The 19,659-nt window shown below is 41.6% G+C and overlaps 1 protein-coding gene across 8 annotated transcripts in view; it reads left to right on the forward strand.

The window, feature by feature from the left end:
- Positions 1-2,746: 2,746 nt before the first annotated feature.
- Positions 2,747-19,659, forward strand: part of atxn10 (ataxin 10) — a 320,589-nt gene continuing 303,676 nt past the window's right edge. For 5 of the 8 annotated variants that reach the window (XR_006314464.2, XR_006314466.2, XM_043709270.2 and 2 more), the window contains exons 1-2: positions 2,747-2,907; positions 9,151-9,348. Coding sequence is in view for 6 of the 8 variants with exons in the window: in XM_043709270.2 (XP_043565205.2) it covers positions 2,765-2,907; positions 9,151-9,348 (341 nt within the window). In the remaining 2 variants the exon portion in view is untranslated. The remainder of the gene's footprint in view (positions 2,908-9,150; positions 9,349-19,659) is intronic. The other 3 variants (XM_043709266.2, XM_043709271.2, XM_043709272.2) reach the window with 1 other exon arrangement.

Below are 19,659 nucleotides of genomic sequence, written 5' to 3' on the forward strand. Positions count from 1 at the left end.
ATGCTGTTCTCCCAGCTTGCATTGAAGTACTGTAGTGGCCAAGGAACAGGGTGGTCCATTGAAGTGATAGGTAACTGGAAGCTCAGGATCATTTTTGTGGACAAAATGTAGGTATTCTGCAAAGTGGTCGTCCAGTCTACATTTCCTCTCCCCAATGTTGATTAGACCACATTGTGAGCAATGAAAACAGCAGATTGAGTGAACTGCAGGTAAATAGTTACTTCACCTGAAAGGTGTGTCTTGAATCTTGGATAGTGAGGAAGAGGAAGTAAATGGGGAGGTGTTACCTGTGATTGCAAGGGAAGGTGCCATGGGGGTCTTGGGAGTGGAAGAGGAGTGGACCAAGGTGTTCCAGAGGGAACAGTCCCTGCGGAAGGCTGAGAAGGGAGGCAAAGGGTGGTGTCTGATGGTGGCACCCTGCTGGAGGTGGCAGAAATGGTGGCTAATGGTCCTTTGGATGCTGATGGGGTTATAAGTGAGGAGTAGAGGAACCTTTCAGTGTTGTGGGAGAGAGCAGAAGGGTCGAGGTGAATCCTTAGTTGAGGAAGAAATGGACATGTCAGAGGCACCCTTGTAGATGCTGGCATCATTGGAACAGATGCAAGAGAGATGGAGAAACTGGGAGAATGGAAGGTAGTATTTCTAGGAAGCCAGGTATGAGGATGTATAGTCCAAATACTTGTGAGGGTCAGTGGGTTTATAGTGGATATTGATGGCCAACCTATCCCCAGAAATATAAATAGAGATGTCCTCCTATCTATCCCTGACCATGATCCTATCATTGAACACTAGGCTGACTTTCAACAGCAATCTCTGTTTTTGTTTCTGATTTTCAGTAGCCATACTTCTTTGGTTTTGTTTGATCCAGTAAGGAAGGGAATGCGCTGATTGCCTTGTCCTCAACTTGCCATGGTATACTAAGCGGCAAAGGTTGGAGAGGTTGTGCATCATGCAGCAGACCACAACAAATCAGAACAAATATTTTGGTGAATATTGCAAAGATCCTCAAGAATGATCCAGGTAGTGGGAAATATTCCTTAAATATCCAATGGTCTATGCCATGACATTTGATATTGTACCATTACTTTTATTATCATGTTGGCCATGTGTACATGGGTTGGGCACCAAAGTAATTAGCCAGGGGTTAGCAAGGAGCCCATGTCATCCATCGCCACTTTCTGGTTGTCCATAGTGGCTCAAAAACACCTGACACAATGGACTGTTGCAGAATTATCACTGCTGCCAGAATACTGGATGTTGACATTTGTGATTTCCTTCCTTTGGTCATATACCATTAGACAGTAAGCAAATGGAATCTCTTCTGTACTTCAAAGTCATTTGCAATCCTTGCAAAGTGAAGGGTGTGCACTCTGACATATGATATCATGTCAGCAATGCTGGCAACCTTAGTCTGTCTGCTTCTTCAGACTAAATATATTTTGCATACATAGCGCAGTGATTTCCCCCCCCCCCACCACACACACACACAATAAATACAGGAATGTCAAACATGGGAGGTGTTTGTAAATATCATCTGTCCCAAGAAATAACAAGTCATGTTTAAATTGTCATTGGCAATTTCATCCTCATTCTGCTGCAAGGTTACAAAAAGTGGCAATTTCGGTGATGAAGCCACACAAAGTACTGTTTCTCACTAAGATTGAGATTGAAAGAATTGCTTCCAGAAGACCTTGTGGCAATTTAGTCTTCTGGTGAGAGTCTTTCTTCCTCTCCTCCTCTCTCTTTAAAGAGCTTATCCAGATCTGCTGTCAAGTTGCAACCCAAGAGGGAAGTAAGCAGTCAGATCAGAATTCTTGAAATCAGGACCAATTCCTCAAGCTCTTGTTAAAACCAGCTCTTGGACCCTTAGTAACTTCAAAGCAGTAAAACCCACACTTCTACAACTCAGCAAAGGTCAGTAAAAATTAATCAGCAAGTAACATGAAAGTCATGAATGATTCTTTTAATTTGTGTGTGTGTGTGGGGAAGAGCTTTATTTTCCTGAACAACCTGTTCAGATATGTTATTACACATCTCTGGTCAGGTGCGACTTGAACCCAGGCCACCTGGCTCAGACGTTCGTGTTGCACTATCGCAGTGCAACACTAACCCTTTGTTGGGGAGGCACTGCTAATGCATGATATATTCAGCTGTGTGGGGTTAAGACTGAATATTCGCTTAAGCATTCAAGTTGACTGCTGGCGGGGAGTCTGGTGGTAAAGACCTGGGTTCAAGTCTTATCTATTCTGGAGGTTGTCATCGTAACATATCTGAACAGGTTAATTAAAAGTAAGTACAGTCTGGGGATAGGGGTGGATATTATATTTCCAGCATCAAGTTATGAAGTGACTGCTACCTCAACCTTCCGACTCTTATACGCTGCTCTCTCGGTGGCAAAGCACCAACTCGATAGCAAGTGAGGCCTGTACTAACTACACTGCGCCACACATTACCAGTACTCCACAACCATCTGATGAAGGAGCAGCACTCCGAAAGCTAGTGCTTCCAAATAAACCTGTTGTGTGATTTTTTAACTTTCCACACATTACCCGTTTGGTTATGGGCTACCTTTCCTCTCACCAGAATAAGCGGAAACATCTAATTGGCGGTCACTTAAATGTTGCGCCACTAGCCTCTGACGATCACTTAATTGTTCATCGAGCCTCTTGTAACTCTCACTCCCGGTACCGCCGCTTCTCGTTTCCCAGCGCTCGGGGGGCGCGCACGCTCCTGCGTCATGACGTCAGCCACTGCAACGGGCAAGATGGCGGTGAGCTGTGAATGTGTTCCTGAATTAACCGCCCGCCTCAAGGAATTAACTCGAGACTGTCAAAAGGAAGAGTTGGCGCTGGTTTCCATGACACCGATCCAGAGTTTGACCATCGCGTTCAAAGAACAGCGTAATAGGTGCGTCAGTTAGTGTTTGAACTGCATTTGTGCTTAGGCTTCAATTAAAATGCAGCCGTCTGACTAATGAGTGCCTTCAGTGAGGCTTTTGGTTTAAATTAATTAAACTTTTACCGATGCGTTTACCCAGAAAAGTTTATCTTTCGGTGGAATGTCGTCATCTATGAATATGTTCACCACCCTCCTGCTCATGTCTTATGTTACACGTTCAGTTTCCATAGAAAGTCTTCGGGAAAAATTGTCTGGATGGCATCATTCGCGCTGAAATTGTATCACACAAGTCGCCTCACTGCCACAGAAGATCTCCTTACCACTCACCTCTCACTTACGGAGTTCCCAGTTCAAACCCTATTCCAGAGCTTGCGTGTCGAAGTCAAAGTTGACACATCAGTGCAGTTTCTACTGTATTGCACTGTTGGAGATGCCAACTTTTGGATGAGACGTCAAACTGAATGCCTATCTGCCTGTTTTGGTGCATTTAAAATGTCCCGTGGCGTTATTTTGAGGATGAACTGCGGAGTTATTCCCAGTTTCCTGATTAATGTTTATCCGTATTCCCCACTACAAATCATAGATTATCTGGTCATTATCATTTTGCTGTTTGAGTCATAAACGTTATGAAATACAGTGGTGTGTTTTTGGTATGGATACAACTGCAACAGAAATAGTTATTTGAAGATTGTGACTCTTAAAGTTGAGTCACCTTTCATTCTCCTTCCTCAACATGTATTCACATTTAGGTTTCTAAAATAAACCTTTGTTTTTCCAACAAAACTAATGGCAAAGTAATGTACCAAACACAATTGTTGGAAAATGAAGTTTAACAAGATTTCTATTCTTATGTTAATTCTCCTGATAAAATTGAATTTTTATTTGATTTCAGGATTACAAGTATTACAGAGACTACATGCACGTAGATATATGTAGTGCCTTTATCAAAGTAAAAGGCCCCAAGTTGCTTCAGAGATTTTATCATCAAATAAAATCTGATGTTAAATTGTATTAGGATATGTGAGTAAAAACTTAATCAAAAGGTAAATTTTAAGAAGAGACATGTAGAGAGGTGGAGGGAATTCCTGAGACTAGGTCTTGGGGACCTGAAATCACAACCTGAATGATGTAGTTAAGAAGGTTAGGGCTGTGCAAAAAGCCAGATTTGAAGGAAGGTTATAAAGAAGACATGTGATGAGATTTTGGATGGAGTTTTAAACAGAATGCAAATCTTAAAAGTGATGTGGCCAAATCATGAGATATTTGTATTTGCCTAACACTTACATTATGTACAATTAGGCATAATTATTCCCTTTTTAACAGCACTGTGAGCAATACCTACACCAAATGGACTGCAGTATTTTAAGAGGACAACTAATTACCACCTTCTCAAAGGAATTACAGATGGGCAATAACTGCAAGTCCAAGCACTGAAGTCCAAACTCATTGATTCAAATAAATTCCTAATAGCTTGCTGTAATTGTATAACTTTGTCTTATATAAGTGTACCCAAGTCTCTGATGTCAACCTCTACAAGTATCTCAGCATTTTTCGAAAGCATCAGCTTTTCAACCAAAGTGAATACATACGCACTTCTCCACGATATAGTCCATCTGCTGTCTTGCTCTAAACTTACTTAATCTGTTTATTTCTCCTCTTCAGCCACTTTGAGTCTTCTCTACAGTGTACCTTTTTACCCAGCTTTGTATTATCCTCAACACTACTCTCTCTTCACCTAAATCATTAATAAAGATATATTTCAAATGGTAAAAGAATAGAAGAGAATCAATCTACCCATTCGATTCTTTTGCATTCTATTCATGTGCTTGTTTTGGAAGTGCTACAAAAGAGGTGCTTTTCCTCTGTTCGGTATTTAGTATTTGTTTCCTGGAAATCCTGTTTTTGCTTTTTACCATTCTTTCCCAATTGGCTCAAAATTACATTAGAAACAAATCAACACTAGTAATAATGAATGTAAGTAGGTAGAAAATAGATAGCTAAAAGGTCCATGTATTGACTGAATGAGTCAGGAATGCATACAGATTTAGAAAAAATCAATTCCATTTATTTTTAGAAAAATACATGTCCTATAATCCATAGCTATTTCTGATATCGCAATTTAATGTTTTATAGTTTAATAAAATGTACACATTTAATTGTATTTTGCACTACCCTAATCGAGTTTTACTTCATTAAAGTTTATGTCAAGACTTAACCTGTAACAAACTTTTGTTTTGGATATTTTCCTCAAAACAAGTGAAAGGAGTTGCTGACCACATGTGTAATCTAAGCTGGTGTAGTTATTTTAGAATTTTTCCAGAATTCATTTATGGGCATTTCTGACTTACAGTGGCAAGTTGTTTCCTTCATTATGTAAGAAATTGAATGTATTTTCTTTTCTCCAAAAATATTCAAATAAGTTGGAACTTGAATTCTCAAACTTTATCAGGGGTAAGGTTCACAATTAAAGTTTTGCTACAGGTAAACTACATTTACAATGAACATGTCTGGTAAGTATGTCCTTCCAGTCACTTTACTATACTGTATGCTTATTTTGTGTAATTTGCCAATTCACATCATATCCCTGCACTGGGGCATTGAGAGTGTGTTTGCAGCCTATTCTCTAATGGCTATCTCATTGGTCATTGCCACAAAATGCAGTCTCTCATTCGTTGATGCTGATTGAAGAATTTCCTTGTGATCATCAAATAAAGCCATGGGATTTATTATGTCCATGTAAACAGAGGCTTCTTTTGTCCTTTTGTTAAGTCCTTGCATTAAATTGACTTCCAATCTTTTCTTCAGCCAAGTTATCTGAATTTTAGCCTGTGATGTCAGTTTATTATCTCGATTTCAATGGAAAGTTCCTTGTTGAGTCTTAAGCCTTACTCAGATCCAAGAACACTTTTCCTTTAGATAGTGTGTCCAGTTTTTCTCTTATTTCAATAGCTCTGAATGGGTCATATGTAGTGCAAGTAATCTGTTTCGTCTTTCTGAAGGTGTCAAACCATGAATGTGAAGCTGTTGTAATTCAAATCTTTAGATATTTTGCTGCCTTAAAATGTACACTTAATTTTCAAAGAGTAATTCTAGTTCTAATTTCGTTCTTGTGTCCTGTTTAATTGATACATGTAAGCTATTTCAATTTTTAAAGCAAAAAGACACTTATTTTAAACTTTTGCTTTGAATGCAACAAAAAGTTGGCATAGGAATAGTTCAGTTTGGATCTTTGCTTAATGATTAATGAGATTTAATGCTTTGATTAATGGTATTTTCTCTAAATTGTAGCTGTGTTCTCACATTTAGCCATATTAATTAAGTAAACTAAAATATATTGTAAAAGCAAGGTATATATTTTAAACACACATTTAAAATAATGTCAGTAAGTTTGTTTCAATGGATGCTGTTGATTGTGTCAGATTTCCAGCAGTAAGTTTTGTAGTTGAACTCATTTCCTTCCATTTATTTATTTTTGCTGAGAAATCAAAACTGATATAGATACCTTCCTTCAACTAATGTTACTCAAGCATGCAATGAAGTTCTATATTTTATAACTTGATTTATTTAATTTAACTGCGTGGGGCACTCCTAAAATGAGAATTGGAATTAAGATAGTGTTCATCTAAATTTCAGGCTTCCCAATTTGATAAAATGAAAATGTATTTTGCTGTAACTTTAAGATCTTGACTCCCAAATCATCCTAAAATTTCCACATTTGTGTACAAACATTTTCAATGCTTACTTTATTGTGACCTGAATTAATTTAACTTGTTTAAAAAGCTGTAGGCAGAATGGCAGCTATTTCGAGTTGAGAGGGTGGTGTCTGCAAAATAGAAAGCATTTTCAAGGAAAGGTTCAAAGATAGGATGCAACTCACTTGAAAAGATTTATATGTTAATATCTTCGATGTCTTTGGAAACTAAAATATGTATGTAGATTGACACTTTATTGAGCATGTGTTGCTGGAAAAGTGCCAGCAACACATTTTCAGCTCTGATCTCCAGCATCTGCAGACTTCACTTTCTCCACTTTATTGAGCATATACATTATATAAGAAATCATTGGTTATGGTTGAAGGTTTTCTTTGGCATTCTGAGAAATATAGATTTTATTTCACTGCTTAATGTTCAATATGGAATTCATTGATTTTCCTTAAGGCTCAAGCTGAATAATAGTTAATTTATTTTTTCATAGCATATGAGTCTTGTATTTATTGCTCATCTTAAGTTGCTCGTGAAATGCTGGTGGTGAACTGTCATTAGTAAGACATTCAAACTTTAAAATTAGATTTAGCTTTGCTAAAATTGCTACTTACACCAATGGAAAAAAAATTCTCAAAAGTCTCAACTTACTTTCTTTATCCATCTTTGTGCCCTCAGGAAATTTAGCAATCATTCCTTCGGTTGCTTCACCTAAGTCATTTATATAAATTGAATCTCTGGCACCATTGTATACCATTGTCACATCTTGCCAACCAGAAAAAGACTCTTTTAGACCTACTACTTTGCTTACCAATCTTCTACCTGTGCAATATGTTACTCTCTACACTATATGTTCTTATTTTCTAAACTAACCTTTATGACACATTTCTCTAATGTCTTCTGGAAATCTAAGCACGCTACATCCACAGGTTCCTGTTATTCAGAGAATGCATTACTTCTTCAAAAACTTTGATAAGTTGGCTCGATATGATTTCCCTTTCACTAAACAAAGGGATGCTGCCTGGTTACCTTCATCTTCTCTAAGTGCTCGGAGATAACATTTTCATTAATCACTTCTAACATCTTCCCTATGACAGATGGTAAGGTAGCTGGCCTGCAGTTTTCTCCTTTGTCTTGTTTCCTTTTGAAATAAAGAAGTTACACTTGCTATTTTCCAATCAAATTGAGCCTTCTTTGAATCTAGGGAATTTTGGAAAATAAATCCAATTTTTCAACCATCTCACCAACCACTTCTTTTAAGAGTCTAAGATGAATAATTGTCAGTCCAGAGCTCCAACTGTTAACTCAGTACCATTTCCCTAGTGATTTTAATTTTCTTGCATTCCCCTCTTCCATTTACAGCTATTTCTGGGATGTTATTTGAATGCTGTACAGTGAAGACCAATGTAAATAAAGTACCTGTTTGATTCATCCACCATCTCCTTATTTCTATATTAATTCCACAGATTCTGACTATTAGGTGTCTATTAAAAACTTTGTTTTTAGCTAGCCTTTCTTGTACTCCAATGTCATCATCTTGACTAATCATTGTTAGTCATTCTTTTCTGTTTTTGTATTCTGTCCAACCTCCTGACCTGCCATCCATATTTGTGCACTTAGAACTTTTCTTTAAGTTTGACACCATCATATTTTTCAGTTAATTATGAATGGTAGGCCCTCTCCTTGGAATTTTTCTTCGTGATTGGAAAACCTCTATACTGTGTATTCTGAAATATCCCCTTAAGTGTCTGCTAAGGCTCCTCTATTGATGTATCCTTTAACAAAATTTACATTCACTTTCTCTAGCTCTGCTTTTACACCCTGACAATTGCCTTTATTTAAAATTAAGATTGAAAATACTTTTATTTTAATGTAAAATTGATTACTATTGTGATAACTCTTGCATAGAGGTGCCTTCATTGTGAGGTAATTATTCTCATTGCACAGTACCAGGTCTGGAGTAACCTACTCCCTGGTTGGCAGTAGAATGTGCTGTCTAAGAAACTGGCCCAAAAACCTTCTATGATCTCCTCACGTAGTTAACTTTTGTTCATCTGATCTTTTTCAGTCAACATGTAGATTCAAGATCCCCATGATTATCCGACAAACTCCTCCTGTAACTGTACACACAAGTGATTTATTGCCTTTATTGTTTTTCATCTTTATCCAAATTACTGTTCTGATGAAAGACCATCAATCTGAAATATTAACTCTTTATCAGCTTGGATGGCATCTCACCTAAGTATATCCAAAATTTTCCACTTCTATTTTTGTACTTTCCTGTGTTACTGTGTGCCATGAATTACTGTATGGTTACAATAATCCCAGACACTGTTGCGGTGTCCTTGTGCAGGAGCTGAGGTGGACCTGTACATAATCTATTTGTCCAGACAGGAGTGATCTGAGCAACCACGGTCACTCCACATGTCCAGAAGATTTGTTTGTTGAACTTTGAGATGCATTGGAACTGCAGTGTGATTGTCGAGAGCAATTTCAGTTATTTGCCTGAACATAGAATGTATATGACATACAGATTTTGTTTCTCTAACAGGAAGGAGGCAACACAACCTTTATTTGAAACTTTCGTAAACATCCTCACGGCACAGTTGACTGAGATAGAGGTATTCACTGACAATCCTGACAGTAACAGGAACAGACAACTTGAAGCTTGTTTGCGGCTCATTGCTGAGTGCTTCCGATGTCTTAGAAATGCTTGCATACAATGTGTAAAGAACCAGTCTCATGGAAGGTAATTAAAGCTAATGTTCTTTTTGTGATAGAATGTGATGTGCAATTTGTACAATTGTGTATGTTGCATTGGGAGACATATATGCTTGCGGTTTTAGATCAGAGCTCCTGATCTGACTTGCACTGTTGTGGGATAATACATAACAGAGACAGAAGTTTTCCCATAGAATAGATGAGACTTGCTGGGAACATTCATCTACTCTGCTTTCAGGTGAGACCCGGGAATAGCGCTGATTCCAGTGCACGGAGCATAAAAGCAAAGAAATGGGACTAAAAATACTATAGAGAAAAACTGTACCATTGGGTTGAGGAATGAAAAGCAGTTGTTCTCTCAATATTCCAAATTAAATTGAAGTTTCTTTTTAAGAGCTTATGCACATAATCATGAGCAATAGTTAAATGAATTTGTTAAATGTTCTCACTATGCACTGATAAATATAGAAACTAGGAGCAGAATTAGGCTACTCAGCCCCTCAAGCTTGCTCCACCTCTTGAGCATATTCTCGCTTTCTCCCCAGCGCCTTTGTTTCTTGAATGTATTCAGCGGCTTGGTCTACCTAGCTTACTGTGGTAGAGAATTCCACTTTTCATTACCCTTCGTGAAAAAATATTTTTCTTGTCTCCATCCTACCCTGTACCCCAAGTCTGTCCCCCCGATTCTAGACTCCCCAACCAGGCACAGCATCCTGCCTAGTTTGTCCAGCCTGTTAAAAAGTTTTTTTTATGTGTTGCACTCCCTCTGTGGCAAATGTATCCTTTCTTAGGTAGGAATAATAAAACTGCATGCAATACTCTAGATGTGGTCTCATCAAGGCCCTGTATAACTGCAGCAAGACATCCTACTTCTGAACTTAAATCCTTTTGCAATGAAAACCAGTTTACCAGTTGTCTTCCTGACTGCTTGTTTCACTTTCATGGATTGGTGTGTAAGGACACGCAGATTCCTTTGTACATTCATGTTTTCCAATATAACACAATTTAAATAACATGCTTTGTTTCTGTTTTGCACACTCACGTGTATATCCATTTGTACTGCATCTTTCAACTCAACCAACTTGTCTAAATCACCTTAAAGCCGTCTCAACGCAGCTCTCAATCCTACCCAGTTTTGTGTCAACAGCAAATGTGAAAATATGGCATTTAAATTATTATTCAAATCATTTATATAATCATGAATATGTGGGCCAAAACACTAATCCTTGAGGTCATTGCCTGTCATTCAGAGAAGGACCCATTTATTTCCACCCTCTACTTAGAACATAGAACAGTACAGCACAGGAACAGGCCCTTCGGCCCACAGTGTTGTGCCGAACATGATGCAAAATTAAACCAATTCCTTCTGTTTGTTGTTGGTCCATATCCCTCTATTCCTTACATATTAATGTGCTTTTCTAAATGTCCTTTAAGCACCCTTAAAATATGTCTTCGTACGGCACAGAAACAGATCCTTCAGTCCAACTCATCCATACTGACCAGATATCTTAACCTAATCAAGTTCCATTTGCCAGCACTTGGCCTATATCCCTCTAAACCCTTCCTATTCATATACCCATCCAGATGTCTTTTAAATGTTGTAATTATACCAAGCCTCTACCACTTCCTCTAGCAGCTCGTTCCATATACGCACCACCCTCTGCATTAGAAAGTTACCCATTAGGTCCCTTTTAAATATTTTCCCTCTCGCCCTTACCCTATGCCTTCCAGTTCTGGACGACTCCACCCCAGGGAAAAGATCTTGTCTATTTGCCTTATCCATGCCCTCATAATTTTATAAAACTCGATATGGTCACCTCTCAGTCTCCGACACTGTAGGGAAAACGGCCCCAGCCTTTTCAGGTTCTCCCTCTAACTCAAATCCTCCAATCCTGGCAACATCCTTGTAAATCTTTTCTGAACCCTTTCAAACTTCACAACATCCTTCCAATAGGAGGGAGACCTGAACTGCACACAGTATTCCAATAGTGGCCTAACCAATGTCCTGTACAGTCGCAACATGACCTCTCAACTCCTATACTCAACCCCGATTAAACTCCATCTGCTATTTCTCCGCCCATATCTGCAACTGATCTCTATCTTGCTATATTCTTTGATAACTTTCTATACTATCCACAATTCCACCAATCTTTGTCATCTGTAAACTTACTAACCCACCCATCTACATTTTCATCCAAGTCATATATCGGGATGCTTGCAGAACACCACTAGTGAAGGACCTTCAGCCAGAAAAACACTCATCACTACCCTCTGCCTTCTATGGGCAAGGCAATTCTGTGAATCCAAGAGGCCAAGTCACCATGGATGCAATGTATCTTAAGCTTCTGAATGAGCCTGACATGAGGAACCTTGTTGAAAGCCTTAGTAAAATCCATGTAGACAACAACCACTGTTCTACCCTTATCTTTGTCACCTCCTTGAAAAATTCACTCAAGTTAGTAAGACATGACCTTCCCCACACAAAGCCATGCTGACTTTCCCTAATTAGATCATGCTTTTCCAAATGCATGTAAATCCTATCCCTAAGAATTCTTTCCAATTGCTTCCTAACCACTGATGCGAGACTCACTGGACTATAGTATCCTGGGCTATCCCTATTTCCCATCTTGAACAGAGGTACAACATTAGCTACTCGCCAGTCCCCCAGGACCCCTCCAGTGTCTAGTGAGGATGCAAAGATCTTAGTCAAAACCCCAGCAATCTCCTGTCTTGCCTCTCTCAACAACCTGGGGTAGATACCATCGGGCCTTGGGGTCTTATTCACTTAATGCTCTTTAAGAGACTCAAAACCACTTCCTCCTTGATCTCAAAATACTCTAGCGTATTTGCATGCTCCACACTAATCTCACTATTCTCCGTATCATTCTCCTGGGTGATTACTGATGACAAGTACTCATTTAGGATCTCACTCACATCCTCTGCCTCTAAGCACAAGTTTCCTCCTTTATCTTTGAGTGGTCCTGTCTTCTCCCTAAGTTTTAGTTTGTTTTTAATGTATGTGTAGAATGCCTTGGAATTCTCTTTAACCCTTGCCAAGGTAATTTCATTGCCACTTCTTGCTTTTTCTAATTCCCAGCTTGAGTTCTTTCCCTGCTTTGTTTATATTCCTCACATGCCCTGTCTGATTTTAGCTTAATAAACCTTAGATGTGCTTTCTTTTCTTTTGGGAGTCAGAGCACAGCAGGTCAGGCAGCATCCGAGGAGCAGGAGAATCGACGTTTCAACCATAAGCCCTTCATCAAGAATGAGGCTTGTGGGTTGGGGCTGAGAGATAAATGGGAGAGGGGGCCTGTTGGGGGGGAGGTAGCTGGGAAAGGAATAGGTGAATGGAGGTGAGGGAGAAGGTGGTAGGTCAGAGGGTGCAATGATGGATGGGTCCAGAGGACGGTGCTGAGTTGGAGGCTTGGGACTGGGATAATGGGGGGGAGGGGAAATGAGGAAGCTGTTGAAATCCACATTTATTCCATGTGGTTGCAGGGTTCCAAGGCCGAATATGAGGTGTTCTTCCTCCAGGCATCGGGTGGTAATGGTTTGGCGATGGAGGTGGCCCAGGACCTGCAAGTCCTTGACAGAGTGGGAAGGGGAGTTGAAGTGTTCAGCCATGGTGTGGTAGGGTTGGTGGGTGTGGGTACCCAAAGATGTTATCTGAAATGTTCTGCAAGAAAGCATCCTATCTCCCTGATGTAGAGGTGACCACACCAGGTGCAACAGATGCAGTAGATAACATTGGTAGAGGTACATGTGAATTTCTCACGAATGCGAAGGATCCCCTGGGGCCTTGGATAGAGGTGAGGGGAGTGGTATGGGCGCAGGTTGTGCACTTCCTGCGGTGGCAGGGAAAGATGCCAGGAGTGGGGTGTGGGCTGGTGGTAGGTGTGGACCTGACAAGGGAGTTGTGAAGGGTTTTTGGAACACTGATAGGGGTGGGGATGGAAATATATCTCTGGTGGTGGGGTCCGTTTGGAGATGGTGGAAGTGGCGGAGGATGATGCGTTGTATGCAGAGGTTGGGGTGGAAGGTGAGGACCGGGGGGTTCTGTCCTTTGCTGCATTGGGAGGGGTGGGGTTCAAGGGTGGTGGTATGTGAAGTGGAGGAGATACGCTGGAGAGCATCGTCGACCACATGGGAAGGGAAGTTGCGATCATGGAAGAAGGAGGCCATCTGGAACTTTGGGGTTGGACTGAAGGGTCTGTTTCCACACTGAACATCTCTATGACTCTATGGTCATCCTGGGAACAGATGCAGCAGAGGCGGAGCAATTGGGAATTGGGATTTTTACAGGAGGTAGGGTGGGAGAAAGTGTAGTCTAGCTAGCTGTGGGAGTCGGGCTTGCACTATATGTCTGTGGTTAGTCAGTCGTCAGAGACGATGATGGAGAGGTCTGGGAAGGGGAGAGAGGTTGCCGAGATGGTCCAAGTGAATTTAAGGTCTGGGTGGAAGATGTTGGTAAAGTTAATGAACTGTTCACCCTCCTCATAGGAGCATGAGGTGGTGCCGATAAAGTCGTTAATGTAGCGGAGGAACAGGTGGGTGGTGTTGCCGGTGTAACTGTGGAAGATGGACTGTTCCATATATTCGACAAACAGGCAGGCATAGCTGGGTCCCATGACTATCCATTTGGTTTGGAGGAAGTGGAGGATTGGAAGGAGAAGTTGTTCAGGGTGAGGGCCAGTTCAGTCAGGTGGATGAGGATGTTGGTGGAAGGGTACTGGTTGGGATGGCGAGAGGAGAAGAAACAGAGCGCTTGGAGACCTTTTGTCGTGGTGGATTGATGTGTATAGGGACAAGATATCCAGGATGAAGATGAGACGTTGGAGGTTGGGGAACCAAAAATCTTGGAGGAGGTGAAGGGCATGGGTGGTGTCATGAACGTAGGTGGGGAGTTCCTGGACTAAGGGGGAACAGGACAATATCTAGGTAGGAAGAGATGAATTCGGTGGGACAGGCACAGGCTGAGACAATGGGTTGACCGGTTTGTGATTCTTTGGAAGGAGGTAGAATCAGGCAGTGGGGTGTTCATGGACAATGAGGTTGCAGGCTGTGGATGGGAGATCCCCAGAGGTGATGAGGTTGTGGATGATCTGGGAGATGATGCTTTGGTGATGGGAGGCAAGGTCATGATCAAAGGGGCAGTAGGAGGAGGTGTCTGCGAGTTGGCTCCTGGCTTCAGCGTTTAGAGGTCTTTTTGAATTACTGGTCCTAATATCTACCTTGCCCTCAATCCCACCACTTGCTGACTTGCTGCTCTGGTTCCCAGCCCCTGCCAGTTTAAACCCTAGTTTAAACCCTTGTGAATAGTAGTAGCAAACCTCATAAATCATGAATATCTGGGGCCCAAGCACTGATCCTTGAGGAACCTAACTAGTCACTGCCTGCCATTCGGAGAAGGACCCATTCATTTCCACCTTCTACTTCTTGACTGTCAACTAATTCTTGATTCATGCTAACATATTATCCCTTAACATTTGCCCTAAGTTTGCTGACTAACCTCTTGTGACAGATCTTATCTAAATCCATATATGCTGCATCTACTGGTTCTCCCTTACCTATGCTATTAGATAATCATCAAAAACTCCAGAAGATTTGTTAGCGTGATTTGCCTTTCATAAAACAATGCTGGCTTTGTTCAGTCCTGTTACGGCTTTCCAAATATTCTGCTTTCATGTCTTTTATGTTAGACTGTAGTGTTTTCCCCAGTACTGATGTTAGGCTTTCCGGTCTGTAATTCAATTTGTTTCCTTTTTTTTAAAATAGTGGGGTTACCTTTGCCATTCTTCAATCTAAAGGAACTACTCCAGAGTTCATAGAGTTTTGGAAAAAGACCTCTAATGCATCCAATATTTCCATGGCTGCTTCCTTTTGTACTCTGCTAAAGACGCAGAGTGAATGAATGAACTGGATTTGTTGACAAACTGGGTGTCCAGAGAGTGAAAATCATAGTATGATGCTAATATCGCACAGCCATACCAAAGTGGGGCTTCCGAGCCACACCTGTTCATGCCCAACATAGTGTTGATGATCGTAGTGCACACCGCCTTCTTACAAGATTGAGGACTGCCATTTGTATTGTGCTTGTGCAGTGAAGTCTAATGCAATATATACATGACATTTTCAGGGGATAAGTACCTGATTGGTAATTATCTATACTTTAATATCAAATTGGTTTCCAATTACATCATTTAGGAATTAGTTTGGTTAGAACTTCTATCTTTGCCCTTGGGAGAGAGAGGACCAGAGAGAGCAAGGAAATCCCAATCGAGCACAGATCAACAAGGCCATTTTTGCACATTTATCAGTAGAAAGTGAGATTTGAAAAGGAGCTGCAAATGCCAAGAGAGATGGTGTACGGAATGGAAGAATAAACTTGATCTGTAGACAAGCTGTCTATTTACAGAATGTAAACCCTAGTTATAAAAAGAAACTATGCTGGAGGAATTTGTTGCTCATGGATACAGTTTTATTTAGTTAACTATCACAGCTGCCTTTCAAATTAAGAACATTGTTACCAAATGGAATGTCTTAATTCCCACATTTCTGTCTCAACCCCGTTTGGAGGTAGTGATTAGTTCCATCTGTGTGTATCTAATTTTATTCATGTTGCTTGATTGGGTGTGTCATGTTGGGACAGTCTGGTTTTGATTGCCTTGTATAGAAGATTTGCATTGCCTATGAATGAGAATGATCCATTCAGACTGACTGAAAAGGTTAAGTATAGTATTGGATTAAAAGAAGAGATTTCTAGTCATAGAATCATACAGCATGGAAATGTAACATGTCCTTTGGTCCAACCAGTCCATGCCGACTATAATCCCAAATCAAACTAGTCCCACATCCTGCACTTGATTCATATACCTGGAAACATTTCTTATTCATGTACTTAACTAAATGTCTTGTAAGTTGAAACTTTATTGCTGGAACAGCACAGCAGGTCAGGCAGCATCCAGGGAACAGGAGATTCGACGTTTCGGGCACAGGCCCTTCTTCAGGAATGAGCAGAGAGTGTTCAGCAGGAGAAGATAAAAGGTAGGGAGGAGGGACTTGGAGGAGGGGAGTTGGAAATGTGATAGGTGGAAAGAGGTCAAGGTGAGGGTGATAGGTCGGAGTAGGGTGGAGGCGGAGAGGTCAAGAAGAAGACTGCAGGTCAGGAAGGCGGTGCCGGGCTGGAAGGATCCGGCTGAGACAAGGTGGGGGGAGGGGGGATGAAGAAACTGGTGAAGTCCAAGTTCATCCCCTGCGGTTGGAGGGTTCCCAGTCGGAAGATAAGACGCTCCTCCTCCGACCGTCGGGTTGTTGTGGTTTGGCGGTGGATGAGTCCAATGACCTGCATATCCTCGGTGGAGTGGGAGGGGGAGTTGAAATGCTGTGCCACAGGTTGGTTGGGTTGGTTCGTCCGGGTGGCCCAGAGGTGCTCCCTGAATCGCTCCGCAAGTAGGCGGCCTGTCTCCCCAATATAGAGGAGGCCACACCGGCTGCAGCGGATGCAGTAGATGATGTGGGTGGAGGTGCAGGTGAATCTGTGGCGGATATGGAAGTTTCCCTTGGGGCCTTGGAGAGAAGTGAGGGGGGAGGTGTGGGCGCAAGTGTTGCACCTCCTGCGGTTGCAAGGGAAGGTGCCGGGAGTGGTGGTTGGGTCGGTGGGGGGTGTGGATCTGACAAGGGAGTCGCGGAGGGAGTGGTCTCTACGGAAAGCTGATAGGGGAGGGGAGGGAAATATATCCTTGGTGCTGGGGTCTGTTTGGAGGTGGCGGAAGTGACGGCGGATGATGCGCTGTACATGGAGATTGGTGGGGTGGTAGGTGAGGACCAGTGGGGTTCTGTCCTGGTGGCGGTTGGAGGGGCGGGGCTCAAGGGCGGAGGAGCGGGAAGTGGAGGAGATGCGGTGGAGGGCACCGTCGACCACGTCGGGGGGGAAATTGCGGTCCTTGAAGAAGGAGGCCATCTGTGTTGTACGTATTTTGAACTGGTCCTCCTGGGAGCAGATGCGGCGGAGACGAAGGAATTGGGAGAATGGGATGGCGTTTTTACAGGGGGCAGGATGGGAGGAGGTGTAGTCCGGCAGGATGGGAGGAGGTGTCTCCTCCACTTCCCGCTCCTCCGCCCTTGAGCCCCGCCCCTCCAACCGCAGGGGATGAACTTGGACTTCACCAGTTTCTTCATCCCCCCTCCCCCCACCTTGTCTCAGCCGGATCCTTCCAGCCCGGCACCGCCTTCCTGACCTGCAGTCTTCTTCTTGACCTCTCCGCCTCCACCCTACTCCGACCTATCACCCTCACCTTGACCTCATTCCACCTATCACATTTCCAACTCCCCTCCTCCAAGTCCCTCCTCCCTACCTTTTATCTTCTCCTGCTGAACACTCTCTGCTCATTCCTGAAGAAGGGCCTGTGCCCGAAACGTCGAATCTCCTGTTCCCTGGATGCTGCCTGACCTGCTGTGCTGTTCCAGCAATAAAGTTTCAACTTTGATCTCCAGCATCTGCAGACCTCACTTTCTCCTAAATGTCTTGTAAACATTGTAACCGTACCTGCATCCTCCACTTCCTCTGGAAATCTGTTCTGCACACGAAGTATTCTCTGTGTAAAATGAAAATTCCCTGCATGTCTTTTATAAATCTTTCTCCTCTTATCTTAAAAAAAAAATGCCCCCTAGTCTTTAAATCCCCCACCCTAGGAAGAAGACATCTGCCTTTCATGTTATTGATATCCCTCATGATTTTGTACACCTCTATAAGGTCACCTCCCAATCTCTTAAACTCGATTGAAAAAGGTCCCAGCCTATCCAGCCTCTTCTTGTAACTCAAACCCTTTATTCCTGGCAATATCCTGGTAAATCTTTTCTGAACCCTCTCCAGCTGACATGATCAAGGAGGCTAATAAACCTGACTTTTGGGAACATTCTGGAAGTCAACAAAGGATGATCAAAAAATTGATTTGAAGGTTAATAAAATGACCATATACTAACAAAACAACATTAAAAAGTGTAAGAGCTTTATAAGTATGTCAAATGAAATAGAACAGTAAATGAAAATAAGTGGGTTGTCCAGAAGTTGAGACTGGAACAATTATAATGGGGAATAAATAAATGCAGAGATGTTGAAGAACATACAGGAAAGCATATTAAATGATGTGGAAAAGCAATGTAATGAGAATAAGGAATTTATAGTAGTTATTATTTGTAAAGAAAATGTATTGGAGAATTTACAGCTTGTTTTGCCATAACGCAACAGTTATGTTCCTCTGCAACTTCAAGCTCAGCGAGCTAACTTACATACTTATCACCAACCTGAGCTACAAATCTTCTAAAACATCGCTAGCATTAAATAAAATCCAAATATCCACTATTATTCTATGTCTACATTGCTAGTTACATCCTCAAAAATGTCTATAAAAGCACATCAACTGCTGAGTTTTTTTGTACATTAGATTCTCTAAATGTTTTGTGCCAGGTACCTTAACAATGGATTCCAGCATTTTCCCGATGGAAAATGTCAGGTGTACAGCCCTGCAAGTTCCCAATTTTCTGTCTTTCTCATTTGTTGGAGATCAAGTTTAAATTGCTTAAATTTCAAGGAGGAATGCTAGGAAATGGTAAAATTATATTAAGTAATCAAAGTAAATTAAAGTTACCCTAACTTTTAACTGTAAGTGTATTTATTTTAATGGTAACAACTAGTTTTCAGAGTTACAGAATGGCAAGTCAGCTGGGACAAGTGGAGCATACTTTCAGTGATGTGTGTGAAATCATGGACACACTGATATCACAGAAAAACACATCTGCAGGAAGTGTTACCAGCTACGTGTGCTTAAGCTCTGGGTTTTGAAGCTGTAACTGGAGTCATTATTGTGCATCCAAGAGGCAGAGGACTACGTGGATAGCACCTATAGGGAATACACACTTTAAATTAGAAATGTCCAGAGCGGAGGGAATGAGTGACTGCAAGGCAAATGAAAAAAGCTGGGCAGATAGTGCAGGAGTTCCCGCAGTCTACCATGCCTGTCAATTGATATTTTATTTTGGAAACTAGTGATGGTGATGGTTCCTCAGAGGGGTGGAGAAAGATAAAGCTTGGAAGGTCAACAGCAATAGGGGATTCAAGGAATCCAATAACATTTCTGCACCATGGAACCTGACTCCAAGATGGTCTGTTGTCTCCCCAGTCAAGAATGTTGGAGAGCAGTCATAGGACATCTTTCTCTGGGAAAGGATTAGCCAGAGGTTGTGGTCCACATTGGTATCAATGACATAAGTAGGAAGTAAGATGAGGTCTTGAAAGAAGAATTCAAGGAATTAGAAAGGAAATCTAAAAGTAGGGTGCAAA

The sequence above is a fragment of the Chiloscyllium plagiosum genome, unplaced genomic scaffold, assembly GCF_037043375.1.
Source record: "Chiloscyllium plagiosum isolate Xiang-an unplaced genomic scaffold, Cpla_swu_hap1 HiC_scaffold_19, whole genome shotgun sequence".
NCBI lineage: Eukaryota > Metazoa > Chordata > Chondrichthyes > Orectolobiformes > Hemiscylliidae > Chiloscyllium > Chiloscyllium plagiosum.